The 13734-nt window shown below is 44.3% G+C and overlaps 1 protein-coding gene across 8 annotated transcripts in view; it reads left to right on the top strand.

Annotated features, from left to right (window-relative positions):
• Positions 1-12403, top strand: part of STN1 (STN1 subunit of CST complex) — a 36624-nt gene extending 24221 nt beyond the window's left edge. For 3 of the 8 annotated variants that reach the window (XM_045361475.2, XM_005566361.4, XM_045361476.2), the window contains exons 8-10: positions 1892-2014; positions 4992-5064; positions 11628-12403. In XM_045361475.2, the coding sequence (XP_045217410.2) occupies positions 1892-2014; positions 4992-5064; positions 11628-11785 (354 nt within the window). In that variant the 3' untranslated portion in view covers positions 11786-12403. Of the gene's footprint in view, positions 1-1891; positions 2015-4991; positions 5065-9148; positions 10090-11485 lie in introns of those variants that run through there. The other 5 variants (XM_074002649.1, XM_074002650.1, XM_074002651.1 and 2 more) reach the window with 2 other exon arrangements.
• Positions 12404-13734: the final 1331 nt, after the last annotated feature.

The raw sequence follows: 13734 nt of genomic DNA, 5'->3' as shown, positions 1-13734 counted from the left end.
TTAAGTAGTTTTGAAGGTTTGCAAAGGAGTCTGTATCGCGCTGATGGTGCATCCCCTAAGAGCACTCAGGTATGAAATTAAAAGCAGTTTTTCCCTAAGCCTCTGTGAATAAAAAGATGTGTGGCTGAGGATTGCTAGGTGAGGTGTTTATTCTAAACACACCCAGAGAGCTTTTCTGCCTGTGGGAGTTGTCAAATATTTCTCAGCCTTATTCTCCCTTCAGAATGGAAGCTGTCCTAACCTGGAATGTTTGTCAGTTTTGGGGCCCTAATGATGAGGTTCTCCAGCTTGTTCTTTTAAGGGAAAACTTACACTGTTAATTCAATTAGAGTGTTAGGCTGTTATCGTTAGCCCAGGAGAGTACATTTGTGAAACATCACCAGGATCTCTTAGAGTGCCTGTTTGGGAGGCCTGTTTTAGAAGGAGAAGGTTTCTCTGGGATGGACCTGTGAACACCTGAGACTCTATGGAGGCTCTTCCCTCTCCCCTTGAGGAAATGTCATTAGCAAATCTCAGCCACGCTTTTTCAGCACCTCTGGGTACTGCCCCACGTAGCCTTTGTAAGTACCTTTCAATAGAGGTAGGACTTGGCCTTCAAATGCTTTACTGGGAGCTTTGCCACATTTGTTTGGAACTCTGATCTTTTCAATATCTTGACAAATTTCTGTCACATTGAAAGTAGATCTGTAGGCCGGGCGCGGTGGCTCACACCTGTAATCCCAGCACTTTGGGAGTCCAAGCTGGGCGGATCACGAGGTCAGGAGATGGAGACCATCCTGGCTAACACGGTGAAACCCCGTCTCTACTAAAAATACAAAAAATTAGCCGGGCGTGGTCGCGGGCGCCTATAGTCCCAGCTACTCGGGAGACTGAGGCAGGAGAATGGTGTGAACCCGGGAGGCGGGGCTTGCAGTGAGCTGAGATCGCGCCACTGCACTCCAGCCTGGGTGACAGAGCGAGACTCCATCTCAAAAAAAAAAAAGAATCTGTACTTTGAAGGGCAATTGTTGTTCGCCATTTTCTTTGTTTTAGGAAGGAGCGGAAAATCCCCAATGATACTCTCTAATGTGTATTTGTTTCCATTCGTCTCACATTTACTTTATCAGTCACCTAACATGTGCTAGGGAGTAGATGGCCAAGATGAAACAAAGTCCCTGACTCAAGAAGCACCCCATCTGGTCAAGCATGGGGGGACTAGCTGATAGCCTAGGTTCCCCGGGGATAAGAAGCCGGATGACCTGGATGACCCTCTCCAGGCAAACTTGTCTCTAGAGAAGGGAAGAAACACTGAAAGTGAGGGGGAGAGCTGACAGCAGCAGAGGTCCCTTCCAGGTGGGGACTGTGCTTCACCAGGACTGCTCTCTACCTTCAGCCTTGTGGACTCCCCTTGGTGGATCTCTGCTCAGCCTCTATTCTCCTCCAGCTAAAATAATGAGGCTATTTAATACTTCATGCTGGAGTCCCCAGATTATTCCAACTTACATAAAAATCGTTGAAGTCCCTAGGAAGAGATTGTTACAGCCTCAATTTTAATGGAAAAGGGGGCTAAGATATATGTACAGTGTTTTGGTTTTGTGTAAAAAATAAGTCAAAGATTGTCCAACAGTGAGGGTAGCTTTTTTTATTCTGCACTACAGAGTGAGTTCGTTAAAAAAAAAAAAACATCACAACGAAGTTATGGAACAGTTATGAAAGGTGACCTACCAGGGCCCACTTCTCAGTCCTCCTTAAATACCATCCTGCTACGGTGGTACATACCAGGATCTTTTTGACTCAGCAATTAAAAGGCCTGTTGGACAAATTCATGAACCAGTTGGTCTAGGGAGTTACTCTCAGGTGCTGTAAGGTGAGACTTATTTCTTTTCTTTTTTTCTTTTTCCTCTCTACACAGGTGAATTTTAAGAAGGACACCACTTCCAAGGCAATTCATAGTATATTTAAGAATGCTATACAACTGCTGCGGGAAAAAGGACTTGTTTTCCAGAAGGATGATGGTTTTGATAACCTGTACTATGTAAGACACTTACAACTTAACTTTTTTTCCTTCGTAGCTTCAATTACAAATATATTTATTACTTATTAATAACTACTTAATTATTATTAAAAATCATTAAGGAGGTACATAAAATCAGAAGTCAAAGTTGGTCCTTATCCTTCCCCAAGGTATCTCTTTTAATAATAGTTGACCTATGAACCACACAAGTTTGAACTGTGTGGGTCCACTTATATGCAAACTTTTTCAGCCAAATGCAGATGGAAAGTACAGTATTTGCAGATGTGAAACCCACATACGAGAAAGTCTAATTTTTCGTACATGCGAGTTTCACAGAGCCAACTTCAGGACTTGAGTGTGTGTGGATTTTGGTATACCTGAGGGTCCTGGAACTGATCCACCGAGTATACCGAGAGACAACTGTATATCCTTCTAGACATTTATCTGTACATTTACAAATGCGTACATATAAATATATGCTCCTGTGGCTTTTTAATTGTTTCAAAGTCCTGGCTTATGCAAGAGGCTTTTTGTTTTATAAAACATGTGATCATCTTCTAAATCAACATTTCTCAATCTGAACACTATTCGGGCTAGGTGATTGAGTGTCGTGGGAGCCGTCCTGTGCATTGCAGGATATTTAGCAGCATCCCTGACCTTCACCTACTGGAGACCAGTAGCAGCACCCCAATTGTGACAACCAAAAATGTCCCTGGACATTGCCAAATGTCTCCTGGGACCATTGAGACTTGCTACTCTAAATAATGCTCTACACCTTTTTTGGTACCAAAATAACACGTCACAGGCACCTTTCCACATTAGTAGTTATAAATCTACCTCATTATTTTTAATATCCTCAGGGTATTCCATACTATGGGTACCTGTCGTGTATTTTTTAGCCATTCCTTTTTGATGGATACTTAGGGTATTTCTAAGTTTTGCTGTCACAAATAGTGTTGCTATGACTATTTTTGCACAACTATGTTTGTGAACTCATGTCAGTATTTCTGTAAGATTGACTCTTAAAAGAAGAGCTGCTGGAGCAGATGGCATGGCCATTTAAGCTTTTGGTTGACACAGTGTGGTGGGCCTACCTGAAGGCTGTACCAGTTGACTCCCAGCAGGAGTATGGGTGCTTGTTTGCCTCACTCTTTCCAAGTTAAAAGTTCACCTTTTTCTGCATACTTTTAATATTGGAGGAGCTAAGCTGGAAATGGGCCTTCTCAGGACCACTGACATCAGTGGTGTGGACTCAGTTACGTGCAGCTCTCCCAGAGACTGATCAAATTCCAGAAGTCTCACTATTTACAGGCAAGAGTCCCGAGGGGGAGCTTTTCTTAATATGTCATTTCCTGATGTTGATTTACCCTAGTGACTCCCCACTTTAGAGGAATTTTAGAAATTAACAATACCATTTAAATAACTTTTGAAACCGGTATCCCGGTCTACATAAGGGCGAGTGCCTCCCACACCATCCCAGGATGGGAGTCCTGGCATGGGAAGGCCGGGTGGGAGTTAGTTGCTTCCTGGAAGCTGGAGAAGCTCATGGGGGCAGCTCACCTCGAGCCCCGCTCTGGGACACACGTTTCCTCCCAGCCCTTCAGAGAGCAGCCCTTCCTGAGGAGCAGCAGTCCAGGGCAAGGCGTGGCGGGGCTGGGCACTTCCTCGTGTGAATCATTGTGATCAAGCACAAATAGATCTCTTTTCGCCATCTGTGACTTCACCCCTCCACTGCTTTGTGATCACCTTTCTCCTGAAGCCCTGCCTTAGGGAAATGGTTAAAATAAGTCAACACTTCTGTTTGCCTAGTGCTTTCCTGCATTCAGCAGCTCTCACACATGACCTTGTTTAATCTTCGTCATAACCTCGTGAGCTGAGAGAAGGCAGGTGTTCTCAGGATGCCCCCTCCAGTAAAGCAGGTCAGACAGGCATTCTTGGGCTGTCTTTAAGGAGGAAACTTACAGCTATTTGTTTGCATGTCTATTTTCTTTCTTCCTTTCTTCCTCTCCCTTTTTCTCTTTCTTTTTTTCTTTCTCTTTCTCTCTCTTTTTGTTACTAGATTCACTGTGGAACGTGAAGGTGAAACCCGTTGCATGCTGCTTCCCTCTTATCTGAGCTGATTGGAAAAGACTAAGTTGGCCAGGCGCAGTGGCTCACGCCTGTAATCCCAGCACTTTGGGAGGCTAAGTCGGGTAGATCACTTGAGGTCAGGCTTCGAGACCAGGCTGGTCAACATGGTGAAACCCTCATCTCTACTAAAAATACAAAAATTAGCTAGACGTGGTGGTGCACGCTTGTAATCCCAGCTACTTGGGAGGCTGAGGCAGGAGAATCACTTGAACCCAGGAGGCAGAGGTTGCAGTGAGCCAAGATCAGGCCACTGCACTCTAGCCTGGGCGATAAGAGTGAGATTCCATCTCAAAAAAAAAAAAAAAAAATGGAAAAAGAAAAAGACTTAAGTTATGTCTGCCTTTGAGAGCAGAATGTGTTTCGGTGGATAGGCCAGCTTTACTCGCATGCTAGCTTGCTAGCTTGCCCTTCCAGGGTTTTTGGTTTTTTTCTCTTATTTTTCCTTGTGGTTGGGAGAAGCAAGAAAACTGATATAACGCAAGACAGGTGTCACGGCTCAGAAGAAGAGGTCATGGGGTGAAGATCGGAGGCCTTGATCACTGTGCCTTGCTCAAAACTATAACAACAAATAAGAGAAATGTGTTATGAGTGTTGAAGAAGAAAGTTAGTTGCTCCTTAAAAGTATGCAATTCCAGCTTTTTTTTGTTTTAACCTCATTGCCCCAGTGAACCAACCAACTCCCAAGGACGTGTCCTCTGGGCAGAACTGGTTTGACACTAGGCCAAGTATCAAACACCACATTGATGGTGTAGGGATGATTGTTATGAAATCTTTAGAAGCTATCCTGAATACTAATTTGGGAGTCTGGATGACACAACTGCTGTGTTACCTAAGAACACTCTCTCTCTCAACTATTTTTCCTATTTAGGTAACCAGAGAAGACAAAGACCTGCACAGAAAGATCCACCAGATCATTCAGCAGGACTGCCAGAAACCAAATCGTAAGTGGCATATAATGTACAAGTGACACCCTGGTGCCCTGGAAGGGGATACTGTCTCCCAGGGAGCACTGGATGGAGAGTCAGGAGACCTGGGACTTTTCCCAGTAATGACTTGGAAAGGCGATAGTCAAAGTACCTGCCCTCCCTGAGCCTCCATCTCCTCTCTAAATGAGTGTTAGGCTAGCACAATTGTTGTAACCTTGGCTATACATAAGATTCAGCCTTGGAGCTCTCTCAACGTTCAGAGCCCAGATTCTACCCTGGGGATTCTGTTTCTATAGAGGATGAGCTGGGGGCTAGACAGGGAATTCTGATACAGTGAGGTAAGGTCACCACACTAAGACGTTTTGATGTCATTCTGCTTCTCATGTTTTCTCTGATTTGTATTATTTCCTATTTCATGCTTGCCCCTTTTCTTTGAACACAAACCTGACATTTCCCTCTATTCTAACATCAAAGTCTTTCAGTGTTGGAAGGAATGGTTCTAGACATGACAGTTTATGAACGGTGTAATTCAGTCATCTTGGAAACTGATAATTTGCAAAAGAAATGGTTTAGAACATGGTTTTAGTAGAGTTAGTTCAGCCCCTAGTGGTTAGACTCTGAAACTGTAGCTAGTCTGACAAGAAATAATACCATTTCCACACTAGTTAGAAAGAGAAGAAAGCATTAGTCCCATCTTTAAATGCTATGTAAACTGACCGATCTTAAAGGTGACTTTTCAAAGTCTAGCTTTTGCAAACACGTACTATAATAAGAAGTGTTTAAAAGGTTTGTTGATGACCCCAAGTCCCTGATCTGCCAGTGAACTCCACCTCCAGTCCTTCGGCCCATACATCCCTGGGGCCTGGCCCTGTGCCAGGTTGAGTCAGTGGGTGAAGCTGGGCCAGGTTTCCAGCCCCAGTATTTATGGTAGACAGCCCTAGCTAACCTTTAAGAAGCCATGAGGTCGGATCCCAGAGTGGTGTAACAGCAGCTCTTAAACTCAAAGCAATGTATTATTTCAATGCAAGTGAATGGACTTTGTTCACTTCATTCAGAACAATAAGAACAAATATCCTTCAGTTGAGGGAAAAGTCCATCTGTCCACAATTGAAGGAGCTTTTGAGAGCAGTGCAATGTGGGATTCCTCAGCCAAGAAGGGATGAGAAGATGCTCCCAAGATAACATCGATGCAGTCACCCTAGTCATGGGCCTCCTGGCCAGATTCTTATTTTCATTGGCATTAGGAATAGAATGGATTGAACCCTAGGGCTCCTAGGGCTAGTAAAGCACATGAAAAGAATTCACATTTCATTTGGACTTGGCTCTCTGAAGTGTCTTGAAAGTGGCAGGTTTAACATCTACATCTACCCATAGCTCATCAAGTGGACAGGCCCTGCCACTCAGTCTGTGAATGGGAGCCTCTAAAAGCCACTAGCCAATCACCTGGCCCTCTACACTCCCAGGAGCCGAAATCTGAAGCCTGAATTAGTGACAATGCTGATAAAAGATGTAAGAACTGTGTTGGAACCTGCACCCCACTTCATAATGTCATAACATGGCAATTCAGAATAGTAATATATGTGCCTCATAAAAAGCCAAGCAGTGCAAAAATACACACCAAAAAGTCAGACTCCCTCCCAGCACTGAGCCCCAGCTTCTGTGTTCTCCTCTCCAAAGGCAGTGGTTGTTATTAGTTACTTGTATATCCTGTTGGATATGTGTTCTCTATCAAGGATAAACTATACAGATATGTACTTACAAACATATCTGTATTATTTATCCTTGATAGAAAACACAAGGGAAGGCCGGGCGCGGTGGCTCAAGTCTGTAATCCCAGCACTTTGGGAGGCCGAGACAGGCGGATCACGAGGTCAAGAGATCGAGACCATCCTGGCTAACACGGTGAAACCCCATCTCTACTAAAAAATACAAAAACTAGCCGGGCGAGGTGGCGGGCGCCTGTAGTCCCAGCTACTCGGGAGGCTGAGGCGGGAGAGTGGCGTAAACCCGGGAGGTGGAGCTTGCAGTGAGCTGAGATCCGGCCACTGCAGTCCAGCCTGGGCGACAGAGCAAGACTCCATTTCAAAAAAAAAGAAAAAAAAAAAAAAAAGAGAAAACACAAGGGAAGTTTAGCCGATGATATACATTGTCCCACACCTTGTATTTTAGATCTAACATTGCCTTCTAGAGGTCATTTGCCAACAGTACACATAAAAGTGTCTACGTCTTTTCATTAGCTGGACAGTATGCTGTTATACATGTAGGTAAATATCCAACCCTCGATCTAACCATTCCTACTGTGCCTTTAGTTCCTTTCTAACCTTTCATACAGAATATAGCCTGGAGTTTTTCCTTGTCAGGATGATTGGTAGAAGGACTCGAAGTCATTTATGAGTGTCTCACAAAGGCTCACCCTTCAATAATGAAAGGACTGTGAACATCAAGCCTGTCTTAAGTCCCTGAAGGATTGATATTTGTTTTCTGAAGATGGGCAGTGTGGCGGCATTGTGAGGAGCTGTGCTCTGGAGCCACCTTGCCTAGGTTTGAATCCCAGCTGTGCCACTTGGTAGCTGTGTAATATCGGGCAAGTGTCTCGGGTTCTTTAAATGCAAAGTGGGGATAATAATAGTACCTACACGATGGGTTTTTATAAGAAGTCAATGAATGGGCATTTAGAAAGTTAGAAGAGTACTCAGTGCATAATTGAGATCCAAAAAGTGTTAAATAAAAATGAAGTTCTTTTCTAATGGCACAAGTGGTAGCCCCTAATTCTCTAGCCTGGAGGCCTGAAGGCTCACCTTCTACTTGGTTTATTGATCTGGAAGGAAGCAGTTTCAGAGATAATCTGTATGTGGATTTTGCTCTATTATTGTTGGAGTAAAGTTGACAAAATCTGGATTTTGGCTTTCAGTATGGGTACAATAATGGCAAATTATCCAAAAAGAAAGAGTTCTATGCTGAACATGTCCTTTTATCTCTAACTTTTTACCTGAAAATGTTCCAATTTATCAAAAAAAGTTAAAAGACTGCTACACTAAACACTGATATACCCTTCACCTAGACTGACTAAAAGCTTCAGTTTGTATTTGCTGAGCATGGGGACCTTCTCCTGTTTGATCACCAAATCATTTCACACCTAAGAAAATGAACATTTGGTGAGTTCCAAAACAGCAGCCTTTCACTAAATGTTCCTTTATACCATTAGCTTTCCAAAAATCTCCCGTGTATTTAGCTCAGGTTCATTTTTTACTAACCCAGAGCTGGAGAGAAGTGCTGCTTTTGGTAGAAACTGAGTACCATATGACACTCCTCATACTGGAGGATTTTTTTTTAACTTACGACAAACTTTTAAAAAAGAATTAAAGAAGTTTAACCTTTTGTAGTTATAGTAGTAGGTTATATCTAAAATGTATCTTTATGTCACTTGGGTCTCTAGAACATCAGCATTTGTGCTATCTGGTGGAGGTATGATGGGGTATAGTATGAATCAGGCTGCATGCAAAAGTTCTTGGGAAAATATAAGGTGCAGTTATCACCGCTCATAGAGATCCATCATGAGATAACTATGTCTGCCAGGCAAACACTTTTCAGAAAAGTCTGCTTCGGCTTGTGGGTTTGTTCCAGAAGAGTTGAATTACGTAATTGAACTAACCACTGGGGACCTCCTTGCTGGCCTTTCCTACTTTTACTATTTTCTAATAATTTCTCACTTAGAGAAGAATCTAAGGCCAGGCACAGTGGCTCACTCCCATAATCCCAATGCTTGGGAGGATTGCTTAGGCCAGGAGTTTGAGACCAGCCTGGGCAACATAGGAAGACACTGTCTCTACAAAAAATAAAAATTAAAAATAGAGAGGAGTCTAAGTTCACATTACCCATGTGACTGGAAATCACTTTTGAACAGCCTCACCAGATAACCCTCAGCAGAACAGCCTTTCTGAATAAATAGTTGAAGGCCTCTGAGACAGTCAGCATCACTGCTTCGGGCCCCACGGGTGCCTGTAAGTCATCTTGAGCCCTGGGTCCAAGCATCCAAGCCTTGCAGAAACTAAAGGCTGAGCAGCACTAAATTGCTTGTGCTTCTCCCTACCGTGTGCAGGTCTGTGTGGTTGGAGCCCCTCACCCTCCATCATCAAACCTATCCTCGCTTGCTGGTCAGCTCTTCCTCCTTGAGAGGCTTTTCTTCTTGGGAAGGGCTGAGTTCCTTCTCTAGAGCAGGAACTAAGTTACATTCATCTTCTTGGGTTATGGATATGATGAACCAAATCATAGTAGTTCCCCCTGGTCTCTCATCCACACAGCCACCCTGAGAAGGAGGTGGTTTTGTTCCCGGGAATGACTTTGTACCAGTTGTAGAGCCAGGACTTGAATTCAGGTATGGTGGACTCCAGTGGCAGCTCTCAGTCTGCCGAGCTCTACTTGCTCCTCCTTGCTCAGCACTGCACACATAGTAGGTGTTCAGGAAGTCTATGGAGTGAATGTTGAAGAAACAGCCTGGAAGTGTGGACGCCAGCAATCCCAATCGGGAGGAGTAATGAGTGGACACAGCCACTAGAGGTCAGAATTTAGCAAATCTTTGTTAGCCCAGGAGCAGTCTCTGAACCTTAGGGTTAGAAAGGGCCTTGGAAGTGGTTTTCACGACAGCTGAGAACACTGAGGCCTAGGGATGACTTGCCCAAAGCTACAGAAGTGCACCAAACGTTGAACCATGCTTTGCCTTACACTGCAACACCTCTTCGAGCACCTTCCTGAAGCCTAAAGCATTTTTCATCTGAAAACAACTTTCATTGACTGTGTGGAGCACCTTTTGTGTGCCAGGTGGTACTGGGTATACAGCAGAGAGAGACCATACCTGGCCCTACCATGGAGTTTTAAACTGTGACAACTGGAGGGGGTTTGCTTTTGGTAAAGAAGTTTGACTTTGACTCAAAGTTAGAAATATATTTTACATCATGACCCAATAAATTATATAATTCTAATGCATAAGATATATATGGAATAAAGTTTCATGAATTAATATGTATCCAAATTACAATGCAAGATATTCTGTAATGTTCTATTTCTGCTCTCTTTTAGTTTGGTAAGAAAAAGAATGCTGATCGCAACCTACAAAAATTGGTTTCATGATCCCCTAATAGGCACAACCCTCAGTTTGACTACTGCCGACCTAAAAGGAAGGAGCTGAGGCAAAATTAATACAAGTAGAGAGCTGATTTGGGCCAAGTTTCAGGATTGCAGCTGGGGAGCACAGATTCAGGTTTTTCTGAATATACACTCTGATGAGCAGCAGTGATAAGTGGATTTTTTTTTTTTTTTTTTTGAGATGGAGTCTCACTCTGTCACCCAGGTTGGAGTACAGTGGTGCAATCTCAGCTCACTGCAACCTCCGCCTCCCGGATTCAAGTGATTCTCCTGCCTCAGTCTCCTGACTGACTAGGATTACAGGTGCACGCCACCACACCTGGCTAATTTTTGTATTTTTAGTAAAGACGAGGTTTCACCATGTTGGCCAGGCTGGTCTCGAACTCCCAACCTCAGGTGATCCACCCACCTCAGCCTCCCAAAGTTCTGGGATTGCAGGCGTGAGCCATGCGCCTGGCCCATAAGTGGATTTTTAAAAGCCAAAAAGGAGGACAGAGTTGATACAAAGTTGTTTGTCAGGAATTCTCATTGGTTTATAGATAACATTGATTGGTGACTGGCTATACATTGTTAAGCTATAGAGTGTGGATTATAGTGTTCAATTTCACATAATTAGGCTAATTTATAACTACTTGTGCCAATAGCAAGCAGTTTCCAAGGTGAATGCATAGTGAGGAGTACAGCGTGATTGCCGTTTCATCGTCGTGTCTCTCAGGGCCTGATAATTAAAAGGACTTGCATTCTTCCTATTTTATTTTCTCATTACCAGTGTTTGGGTCATTGATTTCAACTAGGAAAGAGGTTGTTAACTCTGAGTTTGTATTGTTGTGTGCCAGATGGTCTTAGTTTTGGGCAGAGGATAAGAGGTTACTAGGAATACAACTATCACAGATGAGACTTTTGGAAGCCAGGAAGAGAAGAATGAGAACAGGCCAAAGGTAGGAATCCCTTCTCACCAGGCAGCCCCATCAAATCAGGACTTAGAGGGAAGCATACGGAGGCTGCAGCAAACCAGCTCTGCTGTGAGTCTCAAGAGGGCTCCCCCCTGAGAAGCTAGAGGTTTGGCACTGAATAGGTTACACTTATACATGTAATTACCCCAGAGAAAAAAGTTTATCAAGCACTAAAAATCCACTAGGTTATGGATAAAAAAAAAAAAAAAAAAAAAAAAAATCTTTGATTGGGAATCCTTGAAGGTTGAAGTTCAGAGTCCCTGAGCAGTGGCTCCACGTCGCCGTGGTGACATCAGGGGCCTGAGAACAGGTGTTTCTGTTTTGTTTTTGTGATCATATAGATAATGCATCTCAGACTTTAATGTGCATAAGGATCATCTGGGGATCTGGTCAGAATGCAGGTGCCCAGACAGGAGGTATGGAGAGGACAGAGGAGGGCCTGACAGTTGTGACCGCGCTCAGCCACCCGCCTTTTTCCTGCAGACATGGAGAAGGGCTGTCACTTCCTGCACATCTTGGCCTGCGCTCGCCTGAGCATTCGCCCGGGCCTGAGTGAGGCTGTGCTGCAGCAGGTTCTGGAGCTCCTGGAGGACCAGAGTGACATCGTCAGCACAATGGAGCACTACTACACGGCGTTCTGAGCAGAGACACGCAGACCAGCTGAGGAGGACAAAGATAAGGTGGCGTTCACTCCCAGGCTCTGACTTTCAACATCATGCAGGGGCTTGTCTGTCTGGAGGCAGTTTGCTCATAATAAACTATAAAATATGGTCATTTTGGGAATGGGATTTGGCATAAATGTGGTTGGCTGCCTTCTGTCTGCTGTGTCCTTGGGGTACAATGACTTTGATCTCAGCCATGACACAACAAGAAAACCCTCCCGGTTGACCTGGCTGGACTGCGCATTGTTCGCAGGGCAGAATGGGGAGGAAACAGTGTTGGCAGCTTAACTGATGTGTGTGGTTGGAGTCTCTACCATGGCAAAGGGACACCACAGGGTAGTGAACATTCAGGAACTGAAGGGCATATGGCCTGATCACACAGTTCCAAGCTTTTCAAAACTTCAGGTTATCAGAGACCTTCCTGTGGGCCTCTCTTGATGGCTAAGAACCAGTTTAGGGGAGTAGTTCTCTCTGGATGAGTGTCACTTGCTTACAGTTTCTGTGACTCAAGTACCAGCAGTGGGGTTGAGACCTGGGTTGATGTTATTTACAAGCCTGCCCAGAGATGGGAATAAACAGAGATCCACGGCATGACTATATGTTTGTCATTTTCCTTTTATTTCCTTGGGAATCGAAAGGTGTCCCAGTACATTTCCCTGCACTTGCAGAGGTGCATGACTAAATACATTGTCCCTCAATGCCCCTGAAGATCACAGAGACAGTCAGCCAATTGCCTGGCAGGCAGTAGATGTTATTTTCAGGGTTGCCGCTGAGTGTGCAGGATGTGCTGACACCATCCAGACAAAGACTCGGTATGTGCCCAGACAGGTGATGGAGTCATGCTTTTGCTCAGAATGACAAGGTAAAGGAAAAACATCTGAGGTATGTTGTAGGCCTGTTCTGACAGCAAAATGACAAATGCAGCCAGCAAAAATAAAGTGTGGAGAAAGATTTGGAGTTAATTACAGTCATTTAACAGAAGGCACTGCCTTCGTCTGCCGCATTTGCTCTTGATGTAATAAGCTCTTCGTGGCTCAGCTGGAGATCCTTTAGGCCTGGAGAGTTGCTCCTCTCTCCATGGAAACAGGACAGTCTTTATACACAGAAGTCCGCTGCAGCTGGATATGTCAGGCTGAGAGCTAGGACCAGTGGATTGCCTCCTGTCATAGACTTTTGGCAAACCTGTGCTGATTTCTGAAAGTGATTATGTGGCTGCCCTGCATCTTCTCTGTGTCCAGAAGGGTCCCTAGAATAGAGTCTGCCTGGAATGATGTCCTGGGCAGTTCTTCCTTGAGGTCAGCAGCTCTTCCACGTTGAATGCGTCTTTGATTAGTGGGGCTGCCCAGCAAGAAGTCCAGAATCAGAAGGTAAAAAGGGCATACCCTTGCCTACAGCAACTCTGCTCTTAAGGGTTTATCTCAGGGAGATGACCACACCAGTGTGAAAGGATGATTGCACAAGATGCTCATTGCTGTGTAATCTAGAATTATATATTGGGGAAAATATCTATAGGGAAAAAGTTAATTACAGTTCTTGGGCACAATGAAATGCTATGCAGCCATGAAAAAAATGAATGCAGACAGTGTTGCCATGGCATACTGTCCCCAATAGATTTAGTGGGAAGTAGATAGAGTTATAGATCTGTTTCTATAGGATAACACCATTATCTACAGCTCCCTGTGTGTATGTATATATCCGTAGAGAGAATGTATATTTCTGCATGGAGGTCTTTATAAATGTAGCACATGTGTATATATACATACAGTCAACCACTCCCTTCTCCTGGAAGTACTTTCCGCATTGGGCTTTCAGGACACTGAGCTCTCTGGTTGCTCCTTCTCGGGTTCCTTTGTTCAGTGCTCTGCCTCCCTGAGGGCTCAGTCCCAGACCTCTTTTCTATCTGGCTTGCTCCCTGGGGGGTCTCCAGC

This window comes from Macaca fascicularis, chromosome 9, assembly GCF_037993035.2.
Source record: "Macaca fascicularis isolate 582-1 chromosome 9, T2T-MFA8v1.1".
In the NCBI taxonomy this organism is placed as follows: Eukaryota; Metazoa; Chordata; class Mammalia; order Primates; family Cercopithecidae; genus Macaca; species Macaca fascicularis.
The sequence above is the reverse complement of the archived record's forward strand: the minus strand, read 5'-3'. Positions and strand labels throughout refer to the sequence as shown.